Source organism: Micromys minutus (genome assembly GCF_963924665.1).
Source record: "Micromys minutus genome assembly, chromosome: 14".
Classification (NCBI taxonomy): Eukaryota; Metazoa; Chordata; class Mammalia; order Rodentia; family Muridae; genus Micromys; species Micromys minutus.
Window position 1 is genome coordinate 35,893,258 of NC_137983.1, and position 22,234 is coordinate 35,915,491.

At 44.8% G+C, this 22,234-nt stretch overlaps 1 protein-coding gene across 5 annotated transcripts in view; it reads left to right on the forward strand.

The window, feature by feature from the left end:
- RBPMS (RNA binding protein, mRNA processing factor) overlaps positions 1-22,234 on the forward strand; it is a 142,109-nt gene that overhangs the window by 61,016 nt on the left and 58,859 nt on the right. For all 5 annotated transcript variants that reach the window (XR_013975324.1, XM_080928278.1, XM_080928281.1 and 2 more), the window contains exons 3-4: positions 480-518; positions 2,018-2,080. Coding sequence is in view for 4 of the 5 variants with exons in the window: in XM_080928278.1 (XP_080784404.1) it covers positions 480-518; positions 2,018-2,080 (102 nt within the window). In the remaining variant the exon portion in view is untranslated. The remainder of the gene's footprint in view (positions 1-479; positions 519-2,017; positions 2,081-22,234) is intronic.

Consider the following 22,234-nt stretch of genomic DNA (forward strand, 5'->3'; position numbering starts at 1 on the left):
TCTTGTTACCTGTCTGGCCTGTCAGTGCATTCTCCCAGCCGTCGATTTCTAGAAAGAAGCACCGATTTCTCTCCTGAGCATCCAGGAAGACTGAAAGAGGGCTAGAGAAAGACAGGAATGACTCCCAACTTCTGATGATGACACAGACTCCACCATGGACATCGGTCAATGAGAGCTCGGTAGAATGCTGTCCTTCCTGCTCAGCCCTTCCTGGTAGTTTTCACAAGATTATGGGCTTTGTTTTGTTAGGAGTATTGGGGACTAAACCAAAGGCTCCGTGTACGCTGCTCAAACACTCTACCCTGAGCTACACCCAACACTGTATCTGCTGTCTGTCCGTAATGTGTTTCTCCAAGTAACATCTGTGAGACATACGTCATGACACAATCGACTCTCTGAGGTTTAACGACTCATTTTAATTGAGGAGGATGGAATTGTAATGCTGTTTCCTCCTTCTAAACCTGGTCTCTGTTTTTCAGGGCTATGAAGGTTCTCTCATAAAGCTCACATCTAAACAGGTAAGGATTTGGAACATCTAAAATGGTCACCGTTTGCTAATTAATCCCAATAAATATTTTTGTTTCAACTAGTTATTTTGACCTGTGTGTTATCAGAATTAAAGGTGAACTTGATTGGGAATTAATAATAGTTTCCAGCTAGAAAGTTTTTGAGACTTGGAAGGTACGATTCTAGTGCCTCCAACACTTACATTGTAACTAATTTTTTTCTTCATAAAAGTATGTTATCTAGATGCTCCCAGTTATAATTTTTGAGACTTATTATTTGTATATATATATGTACCCACTATATATGTATATATACACATACACACACACACATACATACATGACTATTTTGCCTGCTTGTATGTAGTTTCTTCACTCATTGTTCATAGAAGCCAGGAGAGGGTGTAAGTCCCCAGGAACTGGAGCTGAAGAGAGTTGTGAACTGCATCTTGGTGTTGGGAATCAGATGTGGATCCTCTCAGTGATCTTAATCTCTGAGCCATCTCTGGAGCCCTCGCCACAATTACTGCCTAGTTCTCAATAATTCCCAGAATAGTTGTCATTTATATAGGGATTTTTAGGTGGTAAATGATCATACTGTCCACCAAACCTATATAAAAAAAAAAGCACAGATGAAAATTGCAGGTGTGGTGGTTCTGTGTGCCTGTAATCCCAGGCGGATCTCTATTGAGTTCAAAGCCAGCCTGGTTTACAGAGTGAGTTCCAGAACAGCCAGGGTTACACAGTGAAGCCCTGTTGCAAATTGAAACAAACAAAGGAAAAACCCAACAGGACAGAACTACAGACAAATCCAGGTGTACAGTGTAGCAAGAGTGGGTGGTGATGGACTGGGTTCTTAGGGAGCATCTAAAAGTTTTCTTCTCTATGAAGCCTCTCAGTGAAGTAGATTGCAGGCAGCCTACCCACTAAAAGATGTAAAAGGAGCCTGTGACATTGGGCAGTGTCCTCTTAGCCGGTAAACTCGAAGTGTCTTAGAAGGCGCAGTTTGGCTCATTCTGTAGCGTTGGTTGCGGAGTGAAACCCCAGGGCTTCTCACCACTGTGTCATTATATTCCTTGCACTTACAGTGAACCAAAACGTGATTCGCTTTCTCTTTGCATTTTAAAAGCGGAAGAAGCTGAGGTACAGTGAATCTGATTAGGAAACTCGAACCTCACTAGCCCAGATCTTCCTGTCTCCCGTTCACTGCTGCTCACCTTCCAAACACCTCTGATTTTTTTACTTTTCCTTTTAAAAAAAAAATGTGATTCTCTAAATTCTTGGCTGTGCCCTCGAAGAACTGCCCTCACCATCCCTTTGATTCACACGAGAAATTTGGTCAAGCCATCAGATCCTGACTCTGGATTGGCTTTGTTTCTGCCCATTGCCTGTGGCCACTTCTTTATCTTAGTTCTTCAGTTACACACCACCCTTGACCTAGAAAGCAGATGCCCCTTGAATGTTTTTTTTTTTTTTCTTTAAACCGTGATTTTTCTTTCTCTGTCCCTCAGCCCGTAGGCTTTGTCAGTTTCGACAGTCGCTCAGAAGCAGAGGCCGCAAAGAACGCTTTGAACGTAAGTGTGCGCAGTCACTCTGAATGTGTTTCCTTCTGTAAAGGGAATCGGGATGACCCTAGCAGATCAGGTCACCTGGAGGTGGAGTTATTAGTATCAAAGCCCTAATAAGCGACACCTGGCATCTTGTTGTTCCCCACACGCCACTAAAGAGAAGTAGTAAAGACAAGACTGTCTTAGTCGCTGAAGTCAGAGAGCACGGAACTTCACCTGGAAGGGGAGCTCTGCAGCACAGCACTGGAGCAGTCCATGAGAGCCATATCCTGGCCCCGAGTAGCAGGTAGACGGAGAGTCTGGTGACTGAGCATTCAAGCATAGGAGCCTGTGTGTCCCCTTCTTACTCCAACTGCCACATTCTTTGTTTTTTTTTTGTTTTGTTTTGTTTTTTGTTTTTTTGATTTTTAATTTGCTTTACATTCTGATCCCTGTTCCCTCTCACAGTCCCTTTCCACCACCCCCTTCCCTTCTTGTCCGAGAGAACGGTTGCCCCTCCCCCACATTCCCCACCCTTTGTATATCAAGTGTCTGCAGCGCTAGGCACTCCCCCCACTGAGGCCAAAGACAGCCAAGTTGGGGGGACATATTAGGGGGACAGATTTCACAGACAGGCAACTTTAGGGACAGCCCTTTTCCAATTGTTGGAGACCCATGTGAAGACCAAGCTGCACATATAGGGGGAGGGGGACCATCCCGTGTATGTTGTTTGGTTGGTGGTTCAGTCTTTGAGAGACACCAAGGATCCAAGTTAGTTGACTCTGTTGGTCTTCCTGTGGAGTTCCCATCCCCTTCAGGGCCCTCAATCCTTTCCCTAACTCTTCCATAAGAGTTCCCAAGCTCCATCCAGTGTTTGGCTGTGGGTCTCTGCAGCGGATCATATACTTCCAGTATGTAGCACCGAATATATATTACTATTTCAAAAGGGAGCCCAGTGCCAAAATACTGGGTCAAATTAAAAACCAGCAGGTCAAACCCCAAATTCTGCATCTCCCTGTGTGACAGTCAGAGTGCTTTTTAGATCTCCAACACCTTTCAGTTTTGCTGACCACAACACACCTCTCCTGGGCTGTCTCCACGGCTGCTCCACAGCTCTCCTGTGCGGGTATCCATGAACCTGCATCTCCATCATATCTGGGTCTTCAGTACAATCCAGACTTCACCTTCACAACTTTATATAATAACTTCTGGGCCTCCATGCAGGGACACCCCTGACACACACCTCCCTCAGGGGCTTTCCTTAGTCCTGGAGGGAAATTCCATAACTCATTTCTTGTACCCTTGGCTCTAGAGCAGGAAGCACATCTCAGAAGCTGCCAAGTTCTGCTGCTTGTTGGGGCTGGAGCCTGGCCTCTGCATTTAGTTACATTTGCTTCACAGTTCACTCTATTCCTTAATTGCTTCTCATAAACTTGAAGCTTTGTCGAGTGGGGTCTTGTCCTGAGGTCACTGCCTTTTTTACCCCATTTGTGGCAGGCTTTCCTCTGTTGTGGCTGCGCTCTCCTGAGCACTGGATTTGTCTGTATTGTACCCATAATGCTCCTGTTCTCAAGACGCACACTTTCTATTTCTCTTTGTCCAGTTTGTTCCTTTTCCTTATAGATCTGCATGAGAGGTATTGCTAATAACCACATAACACAGCCAGTATTAGATTCTCTTGAAATCTGCCAATGCCATTAATCCCAATTTAGCATCAGGAAGATTTTTTCTTTTTCTTTCTCTTCCTTCCTTCCTTCCTTTCTTTCTTTCTTCCTTCCTTCCTTTCTTTCTTTCTTTCTTTCTTCCTTTCTTTCTTCCTTCCTTTCTTTTTTTTTTTTTTTGTCTAAAGTCCCCAAGTTTCCCCACATTCCTACAACAGTGTGTCAGGCCTGTCATAGCAGTACCCCGCTCCTGGTACCAATTTCTTTTTCGTCCTTGTTCTGAAGAGACACCATCACCCTGGCAAGTCTTAGAAAACATTTATTATTTAGGGCCTTGTTTACAGGTCCAGAGCTTTAGTTCGTTATCATGGTGGGAAGCGTGGTGCTTGAAGTACCTCTGATTTCTACATCTTGGTTCACAGGCAGCCATCAGAGAGAGTCTGGGCTTGGCATGGGCTTCTGAAACCTCAGAGCCCATCTTCAGTGACACGCTTCCTCCAACAATGCCATGACCCCTAATCCTTTTAAATAGTGCCACTGCCTAAGCATTTAAATATATGAAACTGCAAATCATTCTTACTCAAATGCACAGAGAAATTATTTGGGTTTTTTTGTTGTCGTTGGTGGTGGTGTTTACTTTTTTGTTTGTTTTGTTTTTTGAGGTGTAACCATACTGCAGAATAAAGTAAATCAGGAGCCCCAGCAGTCTCCCACCAAACTCCATCTTTGGAGTTCTGCTATGATTTAGGGTTAGCCTGGGGGTGTACACAGCTCAGAAATCCTGATGAAGTTGGGGCTCACCCGCCCTCCACTACCACCATTGTCCTGATTCCTGGTTTGTGTTACACGCTGTCGGCGCTCTGCAGTTTCTTTCTGGGGAATAGTCTCCATTTGCTGAGAGCCTTTTCTTTGCTAGTATGAGATTTTAGAGGGAAATTCCACTTTCCTGGGTCCTGTTTTAATAGACTGATAGCTAAGGGACAAGGGACAAGTATCTATCCCTCTTGAGAATGTCTTTGCTGCTGACCTGTAGATCATTTGCTTGCCCAGAATGCAGGGAGGCCTGGTATTGGTCTACAGCATGCCATAAGACCCAGTGTGGTGACGAAGTCCAAAGTGACTTTGAGGATAGCTTGAACTGTATAGGATACTCTGCCTCACCCAACACTGAAGGCTATAGCTTCCTGGTGGAACACTTGCCTTACATGGGAAGGCTGTGGCTTTGCTCCTCACCACAGAGAAAGGATACTTTGACTCCTGCCCAGATGGTTATGGAAGAAACTGAGCGTCCAAGTCCAACAGCAAAGACTCCTCAATTTCATCAGTCCTCTTGAGCTTTCTTCCTAGATTAAAGCAGGACAAATATTAAGTACAACTTTGCTTTTCTCTAGCAATTACTGAAATGCTCGAGATAGCTGGTTTAGGTATGTCACTTGGGTCTGACTTACCTGTGCTGACACGCATCTGTGTCTGTCTTCTGTCTGCCTGTGTTTCCTGATCACCATTGTGCCCTAAACACCTAAGCCAAGAGCAGAGCCAAACCTTGGCTTACGCCATCTTGTTTACCTTTTAGATCACAATTTTTATTCTGATAAAAATTTGCGCCTGAAGCATTCTCAGAAGACACTCTGCACTAATACGCTGTATTACAGTGTAGTCGGTTGTAAGGACTCTTTCTAGACCTTTATTCGCCATATTTGTTATTGTCTCGTACCAACATTTTTCTACTGAGCGATTCCCTCCTTTTGAATGTTGAAGCAAACCATCCCCAAGGGAGTAAAGGCAGCTGAGCTCAGTTTCTGCTGGCTGCAGATGCTGGCCTTTGAGTTCAGCGAAGTCTGGCTGCTGAGTGCCCCAGGCAGTTATGATCGGTGATTAAGGCAGCCCAGGTGAATCAGGTGCTCCCAGACCACAAGTGCTGCCACGTGTGGGCTTCCAGAGCTTGTGCAGGCACTCTGTAGTAGACCTGAAGAAGAGACTTGATGTATGTTGACTGTGTGTGGGGGTGGGGAGCTACCTTTAATCCCAGCACTCAGGAGACAGAGGCTGGAGGGCTTTTAAATTCTGAGACAACCAGGACTATGTTGGCAGTCCATGCGTTTGAAACAAACAAGTAAAAGGGTGAAGTTATGAGAGAATTCAGGGAGACCTGAAACTGACTCCGAGGTCCCAGGGAACCAAAGAGTATAATATTTTTTTTCTGTGTTGCGTTAGTGACTTCTGGTCAGAATAACTGTCTTCTTCAGAGCAATATGTAAACCAGCTTCCCACTGCGAAGCACAGTTGTTGTGGAGTATTGTAACATTATAATTTATGGAGCTCAGGAGTAGAGGGTATGTCTAGCAGGTATAAGGCCCTGACTCGGTTGTCAGTTCCACAAAAAATATTTTTAATAATTTTTCATTATATGTTGATAAAAGGAAAATAGTCTCAGTATCACCAAACATTAGACAAAAACCACCAGTTGTGTTTAGGCTGTGTTTTCTTTTATTCTCAGCATGCAGTAATCTTGTAAATGTAGAGAGCTATGCTGGGCCCTTTAAAGCTAATTTCTTAGTTCTTGTGAAGGAAGGAGGGCCAGCGCAGCCCTAGGTGGCCTCATCCTTTTTCTGCTGTGTGTAAAGATGGACTACTGTGACATATGTCAGTAAGCGCAACTCCTGTTTTAATAATGATGGTTGTCAACCTGTGATTGTTCCTTGCCGTACCAAGTAGAACCCACCAGACATGGTTTCCATTTCGGTTGGTGCCCAGGGCTATTCTGTTTGCCGATTGCCAACCGGCTCCACGCCCCTGAGCTCTGTGATCCTGAGTCTAGTGTTAGCGCAGTAATATCCTTGTGCCCCGCTCTTTTCTCTGGCGGTAAATCTGTTCTAAGAACAGCATCCTGTCCCTTGGTCATAATCATTTGTGTTGATTGTTAAGAATCTCAAATAATAGTCCAGTTTTCTGGCCTTGTGGAGGGGGGGTTTCTTTTTGTGTGTGAAACAGTGAGCCTGAGGTTGCTGCTACTCAAGGCTGGTGTGAATACAAGATCTCTACTGGGTGTCCAGATCATCTTTCTTGATGTTCTTAACTTGTATTAGAACTTCTCTGTACCTTAGCAAACCCTGCAGTGCTGGGCAGTGGTGGCACTTGGGCAGTCAAGGCAGGAGGATCTCTCTGAGTTTGAGGCTAGTCTGTTCTATAAAATTCCAGGACAGCCAGGAATACATAGGGAAACCTTGCTCAAAAAACTAAAAAGGAAAAGAAGAAACCTGCAACATTACACGGGTGAATGAGTCGGGGTGGGGTTGGAGCTAGGCCACTCACAATTGGACCCTAAGACAGTATCTTAGTCCTGTCCTGTCCTGTCCTGTCCCAGCTTGTTGCTATACTGTTTCTGATGGCAGTTCCAGACTGTTACTTCCCACTGTCCAAGAATAATAGCCACGATAAAGTTCCTGTGTGACCATGGAGCCTAGTTACCCCTCTCTGCAGAGAAAAATGTGCCCATTCATGGTTATGTACTTAAACATAAAACTACTGATTATCCATCTTTCTGGGCACTGACCTATTTGCTCTCTCCAGGGCCATCTTTTGTAATGAGTTGGAAATATGTGCTGCCCGCAGCAATTGCCCCACGTTCCCCGTGTCCTTTGCCGAGGCTCTTTTCAAAGCGTTCCCTGAGATCCTTAGAGAATAGTCAAGTGGGGTAACACTGGGTTTGGCTCCAAAGTTGAGAAATGTAAACCTTGATCCAGAAAGTGTCTCTTATAGGATGATGGACAGGCGGGAACCACTTCCATGCTCAGAGCTTCCTCGTTACTTTGTCTCAGTTCCTGCAGAATTAGTATCTGCCTTCTGGAGACAGTGATTTTTAAATCCATTGGCTTTTCTGCCCCTTCCAGCCTGAGCTTCAGTTGCTGGGACCACGTCCTCAGGTTGTGGTGGCACTGAACTGTGATTCAAAGCTGTTTACATCCCAAAGAGCTTTTGAAGGAAAAGCTCCAAATTAGGCTGTGAACAAGTGAAACGCAGACTTCCGGGTGGCTGCTTACAGCTCTGTTAGCCGCAGGACTGGAAAGCCCCTCCCGGAGCAGAAGAATGTCCAGCCCACTTGCCCTTTGCAGATTCGGACAGTTAATTCTTCCCATGAAAAATGGATGAGAAAGCTGACTAGTACCAGCTCACTTGTGCTTTTGGAAGGTAAATATAGCTATAATTTGTTGAAGCTAAGCCCGATTTAGTCAAAATTCTAGTTTGTGGGAATTCTTAGCAGAAGCACGCTCTTGCTTGAACTGTGTGGAACGTGATTTCTGGGTTGCCTTGACCGAGCACCTCGGTGCCTACCAGGAGTCTCACTTTAGTATATAAGAAAGAGGGTAGTTAGCACCTCAGATCAACAGGTCTCAGTAGGTCCTGGCTTAGGTTCCCTGAGAGGAGGGAATGAACTGCTCTTAGAGCCTCTCGGCATCTTACATGCGACACTGGGGGGACGTGTCTCTCTTCTCCCCTTGTCGTAAGCAGCTCCCACGAATGCTTTAGCTTAGACTTTGTTGTAAGTCACAGCGTACGGAGAGGGCTGGTCAGTGCGTCACTACAACTTGCCTTTGTGACCCCACATTCGGAGTTGAGCTTGTGTGGTAGTGTGTTACTCCTAGAACGTACTTACTGATCCAGGTGATCCCAGATGGACGGTATTTTTGTTGTTGTTTTTGTTTTTGTTTTCATTTGTTTTTTGAGCTAGCGTCATATTTCGCATATTCTCAGAATGAACTCGTTGATCTGTGTGATGTCTGATTGACGGTGTGTGGTTTTTTGGTTTTTTTTTGCTTTAAAATAACTCTTGTTAAAATTCACACACCATGCAGCTTAGTGGTTTTGGTTACATTTCACTTAGTGTTTTGAAATTATGTTAACACAAAGCCATTTGAACAACCTTTAAGCATATAACTTAAGAGTCATTAGTTATATTCACCAAGTTGTGCAAGTTTCACAATTTCCTAAGACATTTCATGGCCTCAAGCAACAACTCCATTACGTGAAGCAATCCCTGCCTTCTGACCCGCCCCAGCCACCTCTGGTCCACTTTCTGGCTGCCTCAAGTTATGTATTTTAAATATTGACATATTTCTCTTTTTGTTTCTGGCTCTTCCTTCCTTAGTATGATGATCCATTCAGGATCTTTCATGTAGAGATGGTTTCTTTCTTTTTTTAAAAGAGATTTTATTTATTTATATATTCATTCATTCATTTATTTATTTATTTAATGTATATGAGTACACTGTGGCTGTCTTCAGACACACCAGAAGAGGGCATCGTATCCCATTACAGATGGTTGTGAGCCACCATGTGGTTGCTGGGAATTGAAATCAGGACCTCTGGAAGAACAGCTGAGCCATCTCTCCAGCCCGAGAGACATTTTCAAAGTATGAATTATTTCTTTCCTTCGTTGAGAGTGGTTAGAAGCACTGGGAACCGAGCTCAGGCTCCTTGCCTACACTACCCTAGTCCCCTGTATTGTCAGCTGGGTAACTCACTTCTATAGAAAGGAAGTGCTCCATTTTAAATGGGTAGAATTATTTATTCCCCACCCCCCAAAAAAGACAGGGTTTGTCTGTGTAGCTCTGGTGCCCTGGAACTCACTGTAGACCAGTGTGGCCTCAAACTCAGAGATCCACCTGTCTCTGTCTACTCCGAGTCCTGGGGTTAAAGCTGTCCACCGCCACCCAGTTTGTTTCTACCTTTTGACTGTTGTGTAGTAAGCGTGGGCAATGCAGGTGGTGTCTGTCTGTCTGTCTGTCTGCTTTTGACAAGTGCTGACATGCCCAGTCGGCCTACAGACCTCTTCAGTCTGTTTCCTGACTTTTGTATTCATCTGGTGTAGAGTTTGAGTGTTACACCGTGTTTGTTTGCTCTCAGTAATTGCCAAACTGTGCACTTTGGTGGTTTCACAGTTTCGCCCTTTTGTGCTCTCTGTGGACTAGCGTTAGATTTTTGGTTTCTCTATATCCTCATCCACTCCTGATACTATTTTACTAAAGTTCTCGTGACCCTTGAGGTTTGCACTTGTCCTGTGGTTTAATTTTTACTCCGTGGGTGCTCATTTGGAGATGAGAGAACAGACTTTATTGTCCCATAGTTGGGACCCAGGAATCATTAGGCTTGGTGGTCAGTGTCCTCTCTCCATCTAGACAGCCCAGGTACCTGACAGATTGCATTGGTGCGTTTGAATTCTTTTTGAATCCTGTTTATCTGGGATTAGTACCACCTCTGTGATGGCAGAACTGATTGATGAGCCATGTCACCCTTGAGCAGCATATTTATGTTTTAATAAGTAACCGAAAGGGGAACCGACTGTTGATTGATTTGTAGTGAATAGAAAGGAGGAACTGTGGACATACGTGGAAAAAGACATGCAATGTGATTATGCCGTGATTTTTGTAGTCAAAATTTGATTTATATATTATAGTAAGAATTTTTATAAAAAGATTTAATGATTTGTGGCAAAAAATTTTTTTGGCTTTTTTTTGTTGTTGTTGAGACTGTCTTTGCAGTCCTGGCTGTCCTGGAGTTCTCTGTGTGGGCCACGCTGGCCTTGAACTTAGATCTTCTGCTTTCTGAGTGCTGGGATTAAAGACAAGAACCACCACACTTAGTTAAAACACTAAGTGCTCTCCCCCACTCCACTCCCCCCAAAGAAACAAACAAAACATCCCCTCCAAAAATGGCATCATCAGGAACATGACTGACCAGCACTCAAGGGATACTTGAGTTACAGGTGATCCATCCGAGGTGATTCCAGCCTTTCACATAACTTCCATTGACTTGAGGCAAATAAGTTTGTTTGTCCTGTACCGGATTCCTCAGCTGTAAGATGAGGTTGTACTTGATTCCGAAGTCAAGGGAAGTTGCTAATTGAAAACACTGCCTGCTGTTTACATCACCTGCGGCAGGAGATGCCTTCTTAGTCCTAAGATGTCATCAGGTGCTTTGAATATTGGGGTTCCCGTGGACCGGAGAAGTCCCAGGCCACGTGAAGAAGGCCTTTGGCTTCTGTCCTGCCTGCACTGTCAGTCTGTTTCCTGTAACCCAGGCTTTCCTGACAGCTGTGGAAGTTGGGACTTTTGATCTTAATATTTATACAGCTTGGGAGTTGGGTCAATTATTTCCACTAAACAAAACTTTTCACAAATGTGAGTCTCCAGATGGCCTGTCTCAGCCTTCCTACCCCCGCTAGGCACCCTGTCAGGATGGTTCTTATCATTTTTGAAATTCTCTCTCTTAGTTTCTCTTTAGCTTGTTGCTCAAGGTAGTTGCAGAGGCCCTGGTTAATGAGAACCCAGCTGGGACTTTTGGTTGGGAAATACGAAGGACTGCCGGATGACACCATAAATCTGACCCATTGTTTATGTGTTAAGTCTGTTTATAACTGCTGACTCTTGGCTTTCAGACTTTTAAAGCAGCCAATGACATCACAGACTTGGGGACTAGGCCTGTGCTTAGATAGAGCCTCGTGAACTGGAGCTAGCTGTTGTTAGACCCATTTCTTTTTCTCAATTCTTTGTGCTATTTGGGGCTTCAAAAAACTACCCAAAGGCGGAGGAAATGTCTTAGCAGGCACAGCCTAATTAATGCCTAATGACTTGAAGAGAGCTTATTCCGGAATATGGCCCCTCTGATGTCCACATTCACTTTTGGAATGCATGCATGCACACACATACACACAATAATATAATAGTAATATCTTCCCATTTTAACTCAACCTCCAGCTTTACCATTAAAAAAAAAAAATCCAGAAGCCACTAGGCAACAAGTGCTCAGTGCATGACAGCGAAGTCAGCCTTGATGTCTAAGGACGCTGCATTTTGAAATGGCTAGTAAACCTCTTAGAAAGTCCAGCCCACGGCTTAGAAGTTACATTGAAAAGAGCTAGGGATGGTGACACCTTTCTGCAATCCCTTGGGAGACCAAGGAAGGAAGATGGTCTTGGGCTATAGCTAAAGGTAGTGTTTCAACCATTAATCAACCAATGAATCAGTCAGTGTTGTGCTGGGAATTTTGTATTCTACTGAAGTATGAAATTTGTTCGACCCCTGTTATCCATCTTTGCCTTATGTGTGTCATTTCAGTTTTTTAAGTAGTGGAATTGCAGGTCACTGGAAGGAGGCGTGAGTTCCTCCTTTCTTGAGGGAAGCAGATAGGAAGGACCACAGGGACACCGCAAGGTTCTGAGGACAAAACTATGATCATGTGGTTGTGAGCGACCGCTTATCATTGTGGTTCTAGTTGGGAATTTGCTACTAAACATATTCCAACTACATTGAAAAGGGAAGGATGCTGCATTTGGTATTGCCCTTGTTCCATGGCGCTTTAGGTGCTTCCAAAAAAACGCATGTAGAGATGCAGTATGTGTGGAACGTGACTGGCACAGAGGTGTTGTGAGGAACAGTCCTAGACATTATCTACAACACAGCTCAGATTGTGACCCCAGCCCAGTGACACGGGTCTGCACTTGTGGTCTTAAACCTGCAGTTAGAATGAACTAGAAATCAGGAGTAGTGTGAGTCTTGGCCTCTTCAATGAGGAACAGTTTATTTCATATACAGTCTTAAATTGACAGTGTAGCTCCCTCTTAATGTCCTGAACTGCGTAATAGTGAGTTGCCCAGTTTGTGCCTTACTGACTTTACAGGCCCCTGAATGGGAACCGCAGGCTTTACTGCTCTTTACTGTTCAGTGCTGGGGCCGGGGCCCAGTTTCCGTCCCACACTCAGTAGTGCCACCAGCCCTAATGCCATCCCTACATGAAGGTTTCTCCTGTTTTCAAGACAAAGCAGCTATGATCTCTTGTGAGTAAGAAGAGAGAGCAAACATTTCTAGAGTTCAGAACCATATTGTCTAATACTTAGTACATGTAAGAATAGAAAGAATAAGATATGGAACTGAATTCTAAGCAAGATCAGCTTTAGGTACATAGCAAAAGGCTAGCCTCAGCTATGCCAAGCTCCATCAATCAAGTGAGCTTAACAGTCTGGAGATTGGGCAAGAGAACTTGTCTAGTAATTGTAGAGGCTTAAGTGATGTCCCTGAATGGACATCAAAGCTGGCCATGATCACACTTGTAACTGCAGGACAAGATGTGCGTGGATGGGGTGGAGACAGGAGGGTCCCTAGGACTTGCTGGCCAACAGCCTAGCCTCAGGTTCAGTGAGAGATCCCGTCTCAAAGTCAAAGTGGAGAGTTAAGGATGAGGCTGTATGCGGTCCTCTGCTGGTCTCTGCATGCACATATAATAAACATGTGCTCCTTTACACATAAACACATGTCATACCCCCCTCACCAATACAATGTGAGAAAAAGCAAAGTAATACATAAATATAGATTTTGACAAACACGATTAGACTTTTTAACATAATATAAGGGCAAAGCCTGTTCTTAAAATGCTAGCATAAATTCTCCAAACAGAGCATTAAGTTCCAGTTAAAGAACATTTTGAAAAACTAAGGCATAAAACATACTTTGGATGCTTTCCTTGTTACTATGAGACATCTTTTCTTAAAGTGGTTTCAAATGTTCCAAACAAGCTAGGGGCTGGTGGTGCACACCTTTGATCCCAGCGCTTAGGAGGCAGAGGCAGCTAGATCTCTATGAGTTTGAGGCCAAGTTGATCTACAGATTTAAGTTCCAGGACAACCAGGGCCACACAGAGAAACCCTGTTTCAATAAAAAGAACAGAACAAACAAAATCTTCTCAGAACAGCAGTTGAGAAGAAAATTCTTGAGCAAACTGGTTATGAGCGGCTCTCCTGCGTTTTGAGTCTGATACCCCTTAATTTACTGCCTACAAGGTATCGGTGATAAGCAATTGAGTATGTGGGCACCTTGAGAGCGTAACTTCCAAAATGAGTTTTGATGAAAAAGACTTCATTCTCAAGAAGGAACAAAGTCTAAAGGTATTATCTCTACACATGCTTTTGAAAAATAACAACAAAATACAGAACCCACACAAAATCCTGCGGCAAAATTTCAGTGTCCACTTAAGAGACGAAGGTTAAGAATTCCAGATAAAAGATGGCGCACAGAGCAGGTCGTAGATGACGCACCGTGTAGACGTCCGTGAATGCTAGGCCAGCAGCAGCCAGTGCCGGGTCTTACTGTCACTGCAAGCGTGTCCATCTGTTGTCAGGACACGGTCTGCAGCTCAGTCCCCTGCCTCAGCCCCGAGTGTTAAAACCCCAGGCCCAACCCAGGCGTGTCTGTCCCCTTCATCTCCACCAAGCGCTACAGGTTCCTTTCCAATTCAAGCACTAATGACAAAACTGATGCTTTAACTGGTGATAGAACGTGGTGTTGGCCATGTTAGAAGGGTTCATGCTGCGGTACGTAACAGCGCTAGAACTCATGCCCATAGACAGCACCATATCCCACTCTGAACCAAAATGGAGGACTGGGAAAGGAAGGACGGTGTGATAGAGAGAAGTCAAGGCCCTCCTGTGTGGGAAGCACAGACTGCACTGACCACTGAACCACACTCAGCCCTAGATAGGCTTTCTCGGTGACCACCGATGGACCTGCTTTTGGTTTAATAGTGGTTATACAGCTTAACATTCTCAGACTCTTTAATCCTCAGTTTCCCCTCACAATATATGGGTGATAATTCACACCTCAAAGCATGAACAGATTGATTTTATGTACATTTGCGGCTCTGGATACACACTCCACGTGGAGGCCGTTGCTTCCTTACTGGTCTCTGCACCCTTCCCTGCTGAGCCGGGTCTCCAGCCCCTGGAAGTAAGTGCGTTTCAGGTCCCAGCATTCAGCACTGTGGAAATGCAGATGACAAATTGGGACGGCGGCCTTCAGAGAGCTCTGGTATTTATTCCTAAAGGCTCCTTTCCTGCAGAGTGGTTTAAAAATAACTGCTTTGGAATTCCAAGTTGCACTGAGGTCAGAGTGTTTGTGAACACAGACATACAATTCATCACTGGTCCGTTCATCTGTCCTTCCATGGTTCTTTCTGAGGTAGGGAGCTGCGGTATTGTCCTTAATAATCTCAGGCCTAACGGTTGGGAAGCAGACAGCTCTGCCGCGGTCTCCACTTCCTCCTAACACTGCCTCCACATGCCTCGCTCCTGTTGGGTCTAGTCAGGACCCTCTCTTTATCCAGCTGCTGGGAGATTTCTGACTTCTGGGAGATTGTATGTACATATGTAACTCCCCCTCAGAAAGTGATCTTGCAGCTCCTCTGTGGAGAGGAAGAGCCTTAATACGGCCTCCTCAGGGCTCGATGCCTACAAAACAGGAACTATTTCACTGTGGACTCTACTGGAGTTTAGACTCTACTGTTTACATTCTGTTTAACCAATGTGGGCCTACGCTCAATTCTCATTAGGGACAAGTGTGTAAGCTTGGTTTGTACTAAAGGCTTTAACATGGGGGATGTATATATCTGAATAAGAATTCCGGCCTCTTTAGTGCAGGACCCTGGGCTCCATCCCCAGCATTTTAAATACAAATCCTGTAACTCAGCTGGGAGAATACTTGCCCACCTACTGTACAAACCCAAGAACTCTATTTATCTTCAGCCATGGGATGAGCTTGAGGCTAGCCCTGTGTGTAATAAAAGAACATGAAGGAATCTGTAAGGTGTAAATCTGACCCCCTTTGCTCTGAAATTGTACTGTATTCTTGAGACTGCCCACTCATTCCCACCATGAATAGCTTGTCTGTGTCGATGTCAGCAGATGACTTCGAGGACAAGTAAATAGGTTGGTGTGGGTGGCCCCAGATTATCCTCAGTAAAGTAGAAGACAGCCAGACAACACATACATACACACACACACACACACACACACACACACACACACACACACACACACACCCTTTCCTTTCTGCGGACTTTTCAGTGACTGACCATGTGGCTTCAAAATAATTGTATATAAAAAATACTTGATTGCTGTTCATTAAGGTTGGGAAACCCGAGCACATGAAGCGTGGGATCGGGAGAATTGACCACAGAGAAACTGGGCCGTGGGAGGAAGGCTTTAAAATGCACTCGAGGGCCTGCTGTAGCCCATGTCTGATCTTAAACTGGAAGACTTTTAAGAACAGCTCTTGGAAAGTTCAGGCAACCTGTCTTTTCTCAGTTGTAGATTTTGTTCATGTCGCCGCTGTTTTTCTCTTCTCCCCAACATGCTTCTACACCAGCCACTAATAGAAACTCAAAGTTTCCGGAACTATCTTTATTAAAGTATAGAAAGCTAAATTGTCTTGCGATTACCCGACAAGCCTTTAGCTTCGAGGAGAGCATTTTAAACGTTTTTTCTTAGCCTGCTTGCCTTCCAAAGCGTTTTTCTTCATACTTTAAGCAGCAGACACCAGGGCACACAGTTATAAATTGGCCTTTGTAATGTGAATCTTTATGTTGTACAATGTTAGCAAACACATTTCCACATTTGTGAAGCGCCTTCATATATGCCTGGGGGCCGTCTTTTTGTTCCCTTATTGTTAGATATATGTATAACATGCAAAATCAGACCTCATTTTCAATAATTAGATTAATTTATTTCTGACAAAATGTCCTTAAAATGTTAGTTCAGTACCAGTGATCCCCCGCCCCCTTTTTTTGCCAGAGGACCTGTGTCTGTAAAATACCTATACATTGGGTACGGATTGCCTGTGATATTGGTGTCTTGAACCTTAGCTCTTCCAGAGTGACCCTGGACTTCCTGGTTTGTACCAGCTATGGGAACGAAGTTAGGTTTTACTGTTGGTTTGTTTTGTTATAGCTTTTCAATTTTTTTAGGAGACCAGCATAGTGGCACATGCTTTTAATGTCAGGACTGCAGAGACCAGCCAAGGAGACACAGTGATACCCTCTCTCTTAAACACAGACACATTTTAACACTAAGGTCATGGTACCACTTCTAGGAGTCTCTTTGCTGCCATATTTATTCTGTGCATAGAGAGCTGGTGGCAGCGGCCTGTACCTACTGATCCATCGCATTGGGCCTTTTCAGCTGGGTGTGTGTTAGGTTGCAGTACACAGTGAATTTGCACATAGACCCTCCTAACCATCTATAAGCTACACTGTGACCAAAGTCATACATTTTCCTGACTGTCTTGGTTCAGTTATACAGACTGTCTAAAAGGGGCAGTTATTTAAGTGTGTATTCGTAGGTGAACATATAATGTAAAGATCATTTACATCCCTCACTCTGTGTGTGTGTGTGTGTGTGTGTGTGTGCGTGCGCGCGTGCATACACACCTGTTTTTCTGTCTGTGCCACGTGTACTGGGGACCAAACTCAATTCCTCGGAAGAGCAGCAGGTGTAGTCTACCACAAGCCATCTGTTCAGCTTCCTCTATTTCTTTATCCAATTTCTAGTCTTGCAAATGTTTCCTGAATCCCATATAGGCCCTTCAAGTACAATAAAGTCTGTGGTTGAGATAGATATGCTTCACTGATTTCCAAAGACAAACAAACAAACAAAAAAAACTCACCAAACAAACAACAAACCCAGTGATACTGACTACCAAAATCCTGAGTGTTCCGCTTCTCTGGCGTCCAGTGATTCCTGCCAACATTAAGTACCTATAGATCACTGAAAAGGTTTATTCACGGCTGTGCTCTGTATCACTCGGTGGTGGTGGTGGTGGTGGTGGTGGTGGTGGTGGTGGTGGAGGTGGTGGTGGTGGTGGTGGTGGTGGTGGAGGTGGTGGTGGTGGTGGTGGTGGTGGTGGTGGTGGTGGTGGTGGTGGAGGTGGTGGTGGTGGTGGTGGTGGTGGTGGTGGTGGTGGTGGTGGTGGTGGTGATCATGGTGTAGCAGCTTTGGCTTGAACCCAGATCATTGTACTTGCAGTGCTGATGCGCACTCTAGCATACACTCTCGGTTTGGTTAGTTTTGTATTTTAAGACAGCGTCTCTGTGTAAGGTTGAATGGCCTGGACCTTCTGATCCTTCTGTGCCCACCCCAAGTGCTTAGAGGACTGTCATGACCACTGCACTCAGCTCCTAGAGTGTGGGTGATCAGCTTAGGGTGTCCCGTGTGCTCTGTGGGCACTCTGCCAACTAACTGAGCTGCAGCCATTGGCCCGGGTGAAGGAAGCTTCCAGTTGGACTCCCACTTGTTTGAGAGGAAGTCTTAGGAGTAAACCTGCCTTCATGACAGGGCGGGGGCCATGCTTCTTTGTGCACATCAGGATTCCTGCGGGAAAGGGTACCATCTTGCTCTCTGGCCCATGTTTCTTTTCGTACTGTATCTATTTCAAAGCCACACTGTAAAATTCTACTTTAGTGAGTGGCTGGCTGGCTGGGTTTGGCTTGTAGACAGCCCCTTCCTGACATTGTCAGTGCACACGCCTTCCAATCACCCCTCGCAGGAGCGTTTGAGAACGTAGAGGCAAAAGTTCAAACACCCGTGCCCTCTTAACCTTCTGGAAAATAAACTCTGGTTGGCTCTGATTGTGTTGACATGTTAAAGATGGAGTTTATAGTTTCTTCAAAGGGCCTGTCATGACTGTCACGACTTTATAGTCATCCTATACAAAGCAGATTCTTCTCGGGCATGGTTATGTGCACAGGACTTCCTGGCTAACAGAAAGTAAATCTCTTTTAGCCTGTGTGGGCAACCGAGTCGTGTGAAGAAACCTCTCGGTTTCTGTCTGACTTAGTCTTGCACTAGAGAACCAGTTTCTGTGGTTAGTCCAGAACCCCAAGAGCAGGTCAGACTGTAAACCAGCAGACAGCAGGCTTGCAAAGCAGAACAGGGTTCAGCCTTTCATGGACGGAGTAGAATCCTGTGGACTAAAAGAATCCTCTCAAGCTACACACTTGGATAGCAGCTCAGAGGTCCATCCCAGTTGGCAAATTCAGTGCCCAGTATTAATGCCGTACTTTTTGCTTTGTATCACAGATATCTTTCCAAAAAGGGAAAGGAGGGAGACAGGGAAGGGTGTGTGTGTGTGTGTGAAGGCGGAGCTTAGACAGGTTAAGAGATCCTTCCAGAAGAGGGATAGGCAAGAAGAAAGGAAGCTTCAACTAGGAGGCATATGTGCTTACATGTAGGCACTGGGCCTCTGGGATTTGTGTATATTCATATGCAGTGTGTTGGTCTAACCACCTACAGGAGAGACTCAGTTTCTTGTCACAACAAGTCCTATAGCCATACCCATCTGAAGTAGACCCGCCATGAAAGGTAGTGTTTGATTCTAGGCAGCTGTAGACTATCCCCGTGATGTGGAATCAAAGCTTGCTTGAGAGAAAGTTCCAAAATCGTGGCCTTGACTTTATGTGGTGCTTTCATAATTGCTACACTAATTAGCCACTGGACCTCTGGCTTTCTTACTGGTTCTGCATAGAAAGGGGGAGGGACTTAAGCAAGACCACCCTAGGGCCATAAGGGTTTTCCCCAGTATATTGTTGAGACACCTGCATTCCTAACCTGAGGCAGCTGCTTGTGGTAGCAATGGGGGCATGGGGTGTGTGCCTCCTTTGTTTTGGCACATGTTTGAGAGTGAAGGAGATAGCCCTGCAGGTCGCTAGGAAGTGTCAAGGGTCAAGTTCATTGTACTGTAGTGCTCAGAAACCTTACTTTGTCAGAGGTAAAAATGACACATTCTGGAAATTGTGGCTAACCCTCAGGATACATTGTAGACTAGGCATGGAGTAGTGCTCTCTTGGGTTACTTCAAAGTAATATACAGTTTCACAGTTTTGAAAGGAACATACCCTCCACACACACACACAACACAGTTTTCATTCATGGATTATAATGAAGGGAAAGAGATAGTATCTAGCAACCTAATGCTTCTTTTGACAAGGGATTGTGACTGAATTCATAGCCCTGTGTAGGCGGAACCCATTGACCACACAGCCATGTGTCTATAGACAGCCCTTGAAAGGGGGCCTTTTATTGAAGTGTAACCCTATCTTACTAATGGAGAGGCACAAATACTCTTTGAGTGAGTCTAACTCAAGCAAGGGTGGTAAGCATTAAATCAGATTATTCAGAGGTAAAGCCGGGACAAGCACTTCTTGGAGATAGTTGATTTAAGGAAGAGAACAGGGTGTGATTGGTCTGCTATAGTTTCTCAATGGGCACCGGCCCAGCAGCCCTCACTGTGGTGGTAACAGTCCTGACGTCTCTGCCAGCAGTGTCCTTATTTAGGAAAGGTATGAGATGCAGCCGCATCTGATGGATGCTCCACATTGTCCATTCTATTCTGGAACCCACGTGCACCTGGGTTTCAGCACAGTGGAGAATGGACAACAACCGTGATTATTATCTGAACAATGTGGTCTTTATAAAACAAACCGGTCCCAGTCAGGAGAAACAGAAAATTGAAGCATGGTGGCTTCTAAGTATTCCCATGGGGATGGGAATAGATTACTTAATGCAGACAGATCTTTCTTCATGTGGCAGAGGTTTATGACTAAGGTGAGCCTGACCCCTCCCCCTCGGCCTTCTGGGAATTGAACCCAAGGCCTTGTGCTTGCTGGGCAGGGACTTACCAAGTCTGTTCTGACCCCAGCCTCCTGATGAGGTTTGTGCTGTTCTGGGTAGATCTGTATCATTCTTACCTCTTTAGCACCAGGTGTTCAGCAGCCCCCCAAGCACCTAACAGCTCTAATTATCCCCAACTAGCTGGGAAGCAAGGCCATTGAACAGTCCTGTCCACAGTTGAAAACACAATAGGTTAAGCAGTGTCTACAACTGTGAGAATTTCCATCTCTGCGTAGATAACCCTTTCCTGAGTACCAGACAGCCACCCTGGTCCTCTTCCATCTTCAGAGAGCCCCAGAGACCCCAGCCCTCCTCCAGCTGGTGTTATACAACCTGCACTATTTCCTCTTAAACCAGAGCGAGCTTTCACTGGGACACAGTGGTGTTCATTAAATGGCAGAAAATTTCCAGTTCCTTTTCAGAAATAACAGTGATTGAGAAAGATTTTCGTGCATTGGGTGTGTGTGTGTGTGTGTGTATATGTATATATATATATATATATATATAGTTTCCAAATCCCTTTCATTTCCTGCATCTGTCAAGTCACCCTTCTTTTTATTTATGTTCCCAACGGGCCATATTTTCTCTAACTGCCAGCTATTGTCTGAATGAATCCTACTCAGGTACCTGGTGACCTGCATTGGTTTGTCTTTGCTGTCTGTCTGTCCTTCAGTGTATGAGGCTCAGCTGAATGAAAAGGCCCTTTTCACAGACCTCTAGGGAAAGCTTTGTGTAAAGCCTGTTCAGTCTGCTTCTAATTTGTTTTGTGATTCTTGCAGAAGTGAAAACTGATAACACTCAGGAAAAGTATAAATCTGTTCCATCTTGGAGCATCTCTAAAGTGTGTCCTTACCTGCTGCTCTGGGATGGAAATGGCGAGCCCATCAGAACCTTCCAAAAACAGCTTTTATTTTTAACTTTTGCTTTTAATTTCTAAAGTAAAAGCCAGGTCTTTCAACTTAATTTCCTTCTGTTGAAAGCGCTGTCCCCAGGGTACTTCCTCTCTGCCCCCAAAATGCCCTTTGCAAACAGAAGACTTACGTCCTCTAAGCCTTAACAGGTACTGCCTCATACCCTCGAGGCTGCCGGCAGGAAGATAGGCAGCAGGTAGTGTCCGGTCTAGGGCCTGGGGAGATCAGGAGGCTTGGGCATTTGTGGTGGAACTGAAATGGTTCAAAAAGCTTTTCCTCAGAAAAGTCAACATACAAGCCTCATGCTACAGCTCTGCTAAGAGGGCGGTAAAGGTGTGTGTTCGAACAGAAGCCTCTTCCCAGGCTTGGAGTGCCCTTATTCAGTAAAAAAAGCTGAGTCAGACTGTCACTTAGTGAGTGATGGCCCCTGCGGCCACACCTAGCAGCTCGAATTTGAACTTTTGAACCCACGTAGTGGCAAGATAGACTGGTTCACACAAGTTTTCCTCTGACCGCCCTACAGGCACCAAGATGAATGTAGCGTGTGCGTCTCCTTCTCCCTCACCCCCCATACATTTTTTAAAAAATAGAAACAATCTAATTACCATGGTTATTTAATATCTGTCTGGTGGAATATTATACAACAATCAAAAATCAGTGAAATATTGCATGTATTATGACAACATAAATAACCCTGGAAAGCAGTGTTCTTGGGAAAGGATCCAGTCAGAAAAGGGTACATGCTACATTTTACTTAAGAATTTATACAGTCATTCAGACTGAAAACATCATTCGTGCTTGTTGGGGAAAGAATTAGGAGAGAAGAAGGAGAAAGTAGTACTGGCACCGAATTTATTTTTGAAATACAAGAGAAGTCTCAAATACATTTTTTGTGTACAGGAAATCTGTTTTGAGACAAGTTTCACTGCATAAACCGGGCTGCCCTTGAACTCCTCTGGCCTCTCAAATGCCACCCCACCTAGCCAAAAGAAATATTTTGAACATAATATTGTATAATTAAACCGCCTCCGATCCCTGGATCTCTTGCCCGAGGCTTTCCCACACATTGCTGTGATTGGAAAACTTGAGTTTAGTGTTTCAGAATGGCTAATAGTCATTCT